This window comes from Elephantulus edwardii, unplaced genomic scaffold (assembly GCF_000299155.1).
Source record: "Elephantulus edwardii isolate Elephantulus edwardi_28Jun2011 unplaced genomic scaffold, EleEdw1.0 scaffold00164, whole genome shotgun sequence".
Lineage (NCBI taxonomy): Eukaryota > Metazoa > Chordata > Mammalia > Macroscelidea > Macroscelididae > Elephantulus > Elephantulus edwardii.
In genome coordinates, this window is record NW_006399914.1 from 6,415,953 (window position 1) to 6,426,603 (window position 10,651).

Sequence of the window (10,651 nt, forward strand, 5' to 3'; positions counted from 1 at the left end):
AAAAATAATAAGATAATTTTACTTTATCAATTTTGGAGTGAATTACTTTGAGATCCTATAAAATTAAAATAAATTTCTTGAGTTTTTCTTGTTAATTTTTTCCCTACATTCATTGTTTAATCACATATCTTTTAAAAGGGGTACATTTCTCCCCATATTAGAAGTTAGGTCTTATCAAGAAACTATTCTTTGTGGAATTTTTAAAAAAAGTTTATATTTACTAAAATAATACTATAAATATATAGTATTTTTACCAACTCTATGTCAAGTGCTAGTAGCTCTTGTGGATGATGTGTAGAGTTGGTATCATAAAGACTGGTGGTTTGAATCCATCAGCAGCTCTGAAGAAATCCTATAAAAGATTTATAGCTTTGGAAACCCAATGGAAAGCTGCTATGGATTAGAATTGTCCTGATGGCAGTGGGTTTGCGTATATTTGGTTTATATTTAGTATACTACCTGTTGCTCTAGTGTCAATTCAGACTCAAAGTAACACTATACAAGATTTTATATAGCACTTGAAATAGAACTAGTAAAATCAGTAATAAACTTAAACATAGAAGTATTCAAAAAACTTAAGTTTTACAGAATAAAATAATTTTTGCTTGTTGCCAATAGACTACTTTTCTTAAGTAGTATTTTTTGGACTCTGGTTAAAGTTTATATAGCAAGTTAGATTCTCATTTAACATCTTCCTCACAAATTGCTCAGTAACATTACATTTATCATAATGTGTCAATATTCTCTTTGTTTAGTTTACCAGTAGCTAGCTTCCCCTCCCCTTTATAGTCTGATCTTTAGAAAGTTCCTTTCTTGGGAAAAATTTAATTTGATCTCATTTATTTCTTTTAGACACTCCCCCCCCCACGCCCCCCAACCCAGATGAAGAAAAAGCTTTATGGACAACTCTGTGATGTTCAATGGCTCAGCGACTTGTGACCCTTGAACATGCCAGCTGGCAAGCTCAGGCACTTGATCCAGCCATGCTTATGTTTGCGCTTGATGTTACCCGGCTGAGAACTCATGGACTGGCTACAGGGTTGGTAGACCTCAGAGGTCCAGGAGCCCTAGCCAGGCTCCGAGCTGGAGCCACCTGTCCTTCATCAAAGCTGTCGACCCGCAGACATTTTAAGCTGTATTTGCGCTTTATTTTCTCCCCATGAAATGGTTTTTCCTTCTTTCTTCCTTTCTTTGCTTCTTCAGAACTCTAGTGGCACAGTTTATAAGGTTTTGGGCCACTAACCCAAAGGTTGCTGCTTTGAATCAATCTGCTGTGGGAGGAAGACAGGTCATCTCCTTGTGAAGATTATAGTCTTGAGAAGAGGGTCCCCAGGAGTTGAATGGCAGTGCTTTCATTTTTGGGTCATTTGTGCTGCAGCTCTAACAGTCACAAATACTAAACATAGATTATTGTTATGTGCCATCAAGAGGATTTTGACTTAAGGTGATCCCAGATGTAACAGAGCAGAGTCATCCAGGAGGATTTTCTTGGCTGTAATATTTACAGAAGCAAACTGCAGCAAGTCTTTTTCCAACAGACCTGCTGAGTGAGTCTGGACCACCAATCTTTTGACTAGCAGTCAAGCAAGTGCATAACCATTTGTGCTATCAAGCCTCCTTAAGAAAGATTAAGACCCTTTTATATAATATCTATTATCTATATATATATATAATGTTTATTCATCAGAATATTCTTATTGAAATTGTTACAAATGATTACTTACCTGGTACAATAATGTCACCAAACCCCAGAATTGAAACTGGCATGAGGCAAACACTCATTACTGAGAAATAGATCAGTTTTGGTACCCTGATGACTACTGGTAGCTAGGAGAAAAAAACAAAAAGCTACCATTAAGTTTCACAGGGTTCTTTAAAACCATTATATTTTAGAAAGAAAAGGACTGACAGAACAATTACCCTAAAAATTAAAAACTGACATTCTGAAAGAACTAAAACTCAGAGGATATAAACTAGGCATATTTATATCCTCTGAGTGTATAGAAAGTTCGACAGAAATAGATATAAGCATACCTCATTTTACTGTGCTTTTGCTTTATTGTGCTTCTCAGATGATGCTTTTTTTTAACAAATTGAAGGTCTGTGGCAACCACTTTTCAAGCAATCTATTGGTGCCATTTTTCAAACAGCATCAGCTTACTGCTTCATGTCTCTGAGTCATACTTTGGTAATTCTCACAATATTTCAACTTTTCCATACCACTATGGCACACTTAATAGACTATACCACAATGCAAACAAAATTTTGTATGCACAGGAAAAGCAAAGTTCTGTGTTTTACTTTGTTGTGGTGGTCTGGAACCAAAACTGTAGTGTATCTGAGGTATGCCTGTATGTAGTTTAGAAAAATGAAACACAACACACATGTAGAATCAACACTATTAATCCAGCATTCCACATCTAACTTTTCTTTTTTGGCCAAGAATAGGACTCAAGCCTTGAAATACATTTTTTTTTCCCCTGACAATCTGAATTTTTTTTTCCCCCAAAAAAAGAGTCTTGTCTCAAGAGGGTGTGATTTAAAATCCAATGAACGTATCTGAAATACAATCCTTACTTTCTCATGGGGAGCTGAGGGTTGAGCAGTGGCTTCCACAAAGTTTCCATCATTCTAGGATGAAACCCAAGTCAATAGATTTTTAATAATTTAGAATAACTAAGAAAAGGGCTATATTTTGTGAGAAATAAAGTTTTACAATACCTTAACATGCTGAGTTTTAACATGCACTACATACCCAATGAATTACATGGAAGGCAAATGATTAATTAGACTTACATACACACAATGAGTAGCCAGTTCTTTTTAATTATTATCCCTACCTTTTCACTATTTCCAAAAGGTCCAGCTGCAAGTTCAACCATGATACTCTCACCATTCTAGAGGGAAGAGGAAAGAAAATGTTGTTCAATCATTTAAAGGGAACAATCCACTATAATTATCACAGTACATGAAATATCATAAATTGGCTAAAAATAGGCTGTAAAGCCACTGTGTTTTATTCCAAAACACAGTGGTCCTAGATGACAGAGTAGAACTGTCTCACAGGGTATTCCACGCTTTACTGTTTACAAAAACAAACTGCGACATCTTTCTCTCTTGGAGTAGTTGGTGGATTTAAACAGCAGACCTTCTGGTCAGTAGCTGAGTGCTTTAACTACCACGTCATCAGAGCTCCTTATCCTAAAAGAGTCTCTTGGACAACAAAAATTGAAGTAATCTAAAACAACATTCACTAAGTACACTGATCACTTAATCAGAATTCAATGATTAGCAGAAACTGACTGAGAAATCACACACAGCAAATCTTTGAACACTGATTTTGAATACTGCCATGACACTATCTAACATTTGTAATAGTCTATAATTTAAGTGTTTTTAGTGATATTATGTCATATATCATGGTTTTAAGTTATTTTCAGAAATAACAGTGGCTACAAGCATAGGAAATACTAGTACATTTTAAATTTAGCTTTGTAGTAACCATCAGTAACTTTATTTGACTAAACAGTAATTTACATTCTGGCTCTTTACCAAGATAATGAAGTTAAACTTGAAGACTCAACCCTAAAGAAATACAGAAGTTTCTCTATCCTGGCTGCCCAAATTCAGTCCTAGCTACTTTCTATGGTCCAATCAAAACATTAGTTTAGTGGAAGTTCCCTTCCTGTGTCTGACTAAAATTTTTTCCCCTTTTTCTTGTTAAATATGTGTGCTGTGGAAGAGATTAATAAAAAAGTTCCTTCCTAAATACCAAACAAGTTGTGCAAAGGGGAAACATTCTGAGGTAGCAAGATAAGGTTGCATCAAGCACCATTTTATACTTTACTTTCTAATAAATATATCAGCAAAACAGGTATTAGAAAGAAACATAAATGCTCAATTTTAGGAACATTATATTGAATAACTACAGTATTTTCCATGTGGGTAAGATGCATATGGGATATTATTTAACTATTTAAAAAACAATCTCACTGATAGCCTGAGCTAAAGGTGGTGGTGGTTGTTAGGTGCTATCCAGTATGACTCATAGAGACCCTATGAACAACAGACTGGAATTCTGTCCTATCCTGTGTTATCTTCATCATCTCTGATAGATGTGAGCCAAGTAAAAAGGACAAAAAATCTCAAACTACAGAAATCTTTCTTCATGTAGGTGTCTAAGTTGCAAAAGGGTTAAGTCAAAGAGTTTGAGAAAATACACTGATAGATAATGAATTCAAGTTTTTAAAACAAATTTGTAATAAAAAGGTTGTAATAAAATTTCCAAATAATGAATAAACTTTGACTCATTTTCCAATTGTTATTTCAACCATTTAATTGAGGACCAGCATTGTCTTCCTCCCGTACATTAAAAAAATATTTCTGCAAATATTATCTTTAAGATATCAACTATAGTGAAGGACGAACAGTAAATATGATGGGCTCTTTCTGCCTATACTCCTACGACCACTTGCCTGGTCAATTCACTAGAAGTCCACTAATATCTGATCAAACTCATATTTAAACCAGCTAACAATTAATCATATCTCAAAACAAAACGTCGGAAGTATCTGCAATTAAATTACTTAATAAAGTGAGAACAATAGCCTTAAAAACAAACAAGTCAGATGGTGAAAAGAGTTAATATCTATAATAGTAAGCCCCAATAAAACCTCAGTTTTATGTATCATGTCAGAATGCTAGAAATTACATTGTGAGTAGACAGGAACTAAGATAGGAAAAAGATGAACAATTTCCTAAGCATAAAAGAAAGAAGGTTCAAAGACATCTTTATTATTAAGCTATGCCTTTAAAATTCCAAACTTTTTTATGCATCCTCACTAACTCCCACTGCCTATGAGTTGATTCTGACTCATGGTGTCTCTCCACTAAGTTTCCAAGAGTGTAAATCTTTAGAGGAAAAGATGGTCTTATCTCCAGCAGAGTGACTGAAGGATTCAAGCAGCTAACCTTTCAGATAGCAGCACCACATATAATTGCACTACACACCCTGGGTTCCTTTTAGATACTGTTGTTGTTGTTGTTAGGTGCCGTCGAGTGCAGACAACTCATAGCGACCCTATGAACGAACGGCCTGAGCACTGTTCATACATAGAGTTTCCGGAGGGAAGCCATTTCGGAAGTGGATGCCGCTCCTGCTTCTAGGCTTGTTTTAGTCGGGAAGCTCCAGCCAACACTGTCCACCATGGGTACCCATTGCCACGTTTGGCACATCAGTGTCCCAGTGTTCAGCATCACAGCAACCATGAGTTACTACCAGTCAAAATCCACCACCACCAAATGGTTCCAACCCCAAGTGACGCTCCACTCATTTTCGAGGTTGTAGATCCTCCCAACCTAGCTTTCCGCCTCAGTTCGTTTTTCTCTTTGAAGAAGAAGAAGAAGAAGAAGAAGAAGAAAATCTTTCATTGTTATACAATCCCCCCTAGTTCACAGTCTACTTTAATATGCATTTCTTTTTCTGTACTCTTGTCATGAAAATAATACCTAATCCTATATTCCTTTTAAACAGTTCTTTCCATCATCTGTTTCAATGCAGTATACATTATTTATCGCCTCTTTTCTGAGTCTCACCCCAACCCCAAGGTCAGTTCCGTTTTACAACAGTGGCACTATGCAGTATTTGTCCTTTTGTGACTGAGACATTTCACTCAGCATCATGTCCTCCAGGGTCACCCATTTTGAATAATATTGCATGAGTTCCGTGTTTTTCAATGCAGCCGCAGTATTCCATTGTGTGAATATACCACAGCTTCTCTATCCATTTGTTTGTTGATGGGCACTTAGGTTGTTTCCAACTCCTTGCTATTGTGAACAAAGCCGTGATAAACATGGGTGTGCATATATCTGCTCGGGTGGCAATTCTGGTTTCTTTAGGGTATATTCCCAGTAGTGGAACTGCTGCGTCAAATGCTATTTCTATTTGCAACTTTCTGAGAAAGCGCCATATTGCCTTCCATAGTGGTTGCACCATTTTACACTCCCACCAACAGTGCAAAAGTGTTCCAGTTTCTCCACAACCTTACCAGCATTTGCTGTTTGCTGCACCGTTGAATTTTGCTATTCTTACTAAGATGACATTTCCTAGTTGTTCTGAGGTTGTAGATCTTTATGGGAGAAGACCGCCCATCTTTCATCCAAAGAGCAGTTTATGCAGCCTAATGTGTCGTCCACTATATCACCAGGGGGACTTTTAGGCATGTTGTTGTTGTTGACTGCCATCAAGTCAAGCACAACTCATACCGACTTTATGAACAAAAGACCTTTCCATAACTGTTGTCATTTGTACAAGTTCACAGATTTTCCAGAGGCATGTGGTTTAGGAAGTGGATGCCACTCCTGCTTCCAAACCTGTTTTACAACTGGGAGCTCCACCAAACACTGTCCATATTGGGAAGCCATTCTGGTATTTGATACTCTAAAGATACAAGTTTCAGCATCATAGCAACCCAGGTTACTTTATACTGCACATTGACAAAGAGTGATGTACAAAGTGAAAGAGTGTTCCTCCAGATATAACAGCACTAGTTTCACTTGGCAGTGGCTTAAGTGTCATTAAGTCGAATATGACTGAGAGTTAAGTTTTTCTCAAAAGACCTAAACTCTGTTCTGTGACTAACATAATTTCTGTACAGAACTCTGCTCTATAACTACCATCATTTCTGTACATTTATAGAGTTTAGAGAGTTTGTAGAGTTTCCAGAGGCGTCTAGTTTAGGAAGTAGATTCTACTCCTGCTTCCCAGCATAAATCAGTCTGGAAGCTCATCCAAACACTGTACATAATTGGTAACCATTATGGTGTTTGACAAGAGTATGGAACAGTGTGAAGCACCACAGCACCACCAAGTTGTTCAGTTCAGCAAATACACAAAAGATTGCTGTGTCATTCAAGGAATATTCATCCAAAAATTAATAAATTTGTTCTGAGGGTCACAGGCCTGGGGGCCCTGTGAGGTTTTAAGCCAACACCTTTGAGCAGACTTCCACACTAGGCCAAGGCTCAAGGACACCTGCTCTTAGGGAGAAAAGAGCAGTAATACACATCAAACCCAATCCCAAAAAAACCCAACAACCCCAAAAACTTCCTTTTACTTGCCCAGCAGGACCACCATCCACAAGCAGCAAAAAGTCAAACTCCCAGAGTCGGGTCTTCCAGGGTCTTGCCAGCAGTCCCCTCCCATCCCCTTGCAGGGTTTTAAGCCAACATCTTTTAGCAGACGTCTACCTTAGGCAAAGGCTCAATGACACCTGCTCTTGGGGGAAGAAGAGCCCAATGTGTTGTCCACTATGTCATCAGCGGGCCTTTTATGAATATCTTGCTTGTAGATGAATTTACCATTTGTAAAATGATACAGTGATTGATTCCACTGTGAATGGGGTCACCATTAGTTGGGGACTAACTGAATGACAGTTAACAACAAATTCAAAGCCAAGGAGTCAAGGGGTTCATCCTTAGGGAAAGAGGACATGTTAATAAACCATTTTGCCATTTTCAGTTGCTATGGCCCTAACTCATGGTGATGCCATGCACAAAAGAATGAAATATGGCCTTGTCCTATTCCACCCCATGACTGGCAGCAGGAAGGACCAATGGTGATCTACAGAGTTTTCAATGGTTGATTTTCCAAAGATCTACCCCTTTCCAGAGATTGACCTCCAGGCTTTTTGTTCTAGTCTGTCCTCCTCCACTGAAATCTGTCAGTAACAGAGCAACACTCAAAACTCCAATGACAGATGAGTAGTGGCTGCACATGAGATGCCAGGAACTGAATATGTGTTTTCTCACATGGAAGGCAATAAATTTCACAAAGTAGAGTAAAACACAGAAGGATAGTAAAACAGTGTAGGTGGCCATAACTTGGGTAATTAAGTTCAATAAAGCCTGTGGAAGTGAGAATCTTTATAAGACAGAAATGTGTCAAGAGGAAAAACACAAGTATTTTCTACTAAAGTCAGGGGATAGAAAAGTAGTTAAGAATTTCCCCCTGTCAAAGGCACAGTGTAGATTTTTAAAAGGATCTTATGCATTTAGGGCCTAAATAATAAAAACAACTGGGGAAAAAAATACTAACTACGTGATTAAATACTAAATACAAAGGATAAAGTTACAAAGCAAGACTCAAAATTTTAAATTGAGAAAATCAGAGAGTTAAGCAAAATTTAATAACATTCATGACACAGGAAAGTGGAAAAACTGGGCAAATATTGAAGTTATTTCACATTCACGTAGCACTCCTCTTTATTCTGGGGATAGCATTAACATTTTATTGAGGAGTTATTGGCAGACCTGGGAACACCTGACTTTTGAACTGAACTGCCAATATGTCTCATTCTAAACTTGAGGGGAAAGTCCATTTCAGAGAACAAAGAATTAAACAGAAGAAGAAAGGGAATGGATGCATTTCTGGGCTTAGTTTCTTCTCAGACACAGTTTAGTCTAGTTTAGGTTTGGTTCTATCAGTTGCAACTAAAAGAAACCTACTGATAGGGGAGAAAGGGTCATATGGAGGAGAGTGAAGGCAGAAAGAATGCTAACAATACTTTTTCGATGAATCAGGAAACTATAGCAAAAGGGCTAAGTGGATTGCCCAGAGTTACACGGTTACCAAGCTATACCATCGCTTCATACTTTCTCTTGGGTGCTCTTAGTCTCAAGCTAGGCCTACAGCAATGAAAACATAAAGAGAGATTTTTCTTTCTGTTACCTATATTGTTTTCTGACAGTGAACATTTATTACTTTATAATAAAGATATTTTAAAATAAAAGGTATTTTAGAATACCTTTATAGAAAGGTATTTTAAATAAATAAATAAAAAGGCATTTTACAATAAAATTACAGATATTCTCAAGTTCATAGTGATCCGGAAACATTTTTTTAGCTAATAAAATGGCTTAAAGGTCTGGAACAAAAAAATCCCTTTAAAAGGTCAGGTTCAAAAATTCTTTTAATTAGGATTCACTCAGTAATAAAACTCTGCAAGATCAACAATCTAAGAACAGATTTCTTCAGACTTAAAAAACATAGTCATACCTTTGTGATGAATGGTGTTATGAATACAAAAAATACATCATAGAGGAGGAGAAGGCCTAGAAGAATCACACATGCCTGTTGAAGAAAGAAAGAAGTTTAAAGATAAAGTTTCTTACATCTAAATTAAGGGATTAGATTATTTGCAAGCACAAATAAACAGGCAAAAAAACATTTGAATATTATTTTCCAAAAAGATATCTTAGGGTGGTTGTTGTTGTTGTTATGTGCCGTCGAGTCACTTGCGACTCATAGCGACCCTATGTACAACAGCCCTAAACTCTGCTCTGTCCTGTGCCAATCGCACCGTCTCCAATACACCCATCCCAATTGCCCCAGTCACTGAATCAATCCACCTCATAGAGGGCCTTCCCCTCCTGCACTGTCCTTCCTTACATCATGTCCAAAGTATGTTAGATGGAGCCTCAGAATCCTTGCCTCCAAGGAGCCGCCCGGTTTAACCCTTTGCTGGATGAATCTGTTTGTTTTCCTAGCAGTCCATGGTACTCTCAATACTCTTCTCCAGCACCACAGCTCAAACGCATCAATTCTCCTTCTATAACCTATATATTATATTCAAGCTTCTTTTTTCAATTCCACTTGTAAAATCATCAGAAAAAAAGTCTTTCCTTAATACTTCATTATTTAAGGATTAAATAAATTTGATGTATTATATAAAGGACTAAAAATATTTTAACTAACAGATTAGTGGTTTCCTGGAGCTACGGCCAAGGAATAGAACTGATTGTCAATCTGTGTAACAGAGATCTATGAAATGATGAGAAATGTTCTACAGATTAATTAGAATAGTGATATACATCTATAAATGTCAACAAATTTGATAATTAACTGAATAAACTTTATATTTATTTTATGCAAATTTATACCATTATAAGGTATGTTGTTGTTGTATACCATAGAGTCAGAACCATCCCATAACTGACTCTCCAGCGGGTTTTCAAAGGCAGTTAATAACATGGGAGGAGACTACCCATCCTTCTCCCATGGAGCAGCTGGTGGCCTGGAACTGTGTTCCTTTGAGATTTCAGTGCAGTTTCTTGCCAGTATGCGACCAGAGCTCATTATAAGGTATAATTTAGTATAAGAAATATTAACCATAAAAAGATATAATAAGAGGGAGCACTAGTGGCTTAGTTGTAAGAAACTTAGCTGCCAACTATGAGATATCATCTCACCCCAGTCAGGATAGCAAAATTTAACAGAACAGCAAGCAACAAATGCTAGCGAGGTTGTGTAGAAACTGGAACACTTATTCACTGTTGGTGGGAGTGTAAAATGGTGCAACCCCTGTGGAAGGCAGTATGGCACTTTCTCAAAAAGTTGCAAATAGAGATACCATTTGACCCAGCAATTCCACTACTGTGAATATACCCCAAAGAGACCATAAAAGAAATCCAGCCTTGGGGTTGGGGAGAGACTGAGAAAGATGGGTTCAATAACGTATACTGCACTGAAACAGACGAGGGAGAAAACTGTTTAAAAGAGATATGTGATTAGGTATTTCTGTCATAACAGGAGTCTAGAGTGATGGCTACATTGTGGAGTGGACCTGGGGGAGGGTTTGTAAAACAATGAAAG

General features: G+C 37.3%; 1 protein-coding gene across 1 annotated transcript in view; it reads right to left on the reverse strand.

The window, feature by feature from the left end:
* Positions 1 to 10,651, reverse strand: part of SPPL2A (signal peptide peptidase like 2A) — a 66,069-nt gene that overhangs the window by 16,252 nt on the left and 39,166 nt on the right. Inside the window, exons 10-12 of the mRNA XM_006895332.1 lie at positions 9,056 to 9,130; positions 2,841 to 2,897; positions 1,725 to 1,827 (exon numbers count right to left, since the gene is read on the reverse strand). Of these exons, the coding sequence (XP_006895394.1) occupies positions 1,725 to 1,827; positions 2,841 to 2,897; positions 9,056 to 9,130 (235 nt within the window). The remainder of the gene's footprint in view (positions 1 to 1,724; positions 1,828 to 2,840; positions 2,898 to 9,055; positions 9,131 to 10,651) is intronic.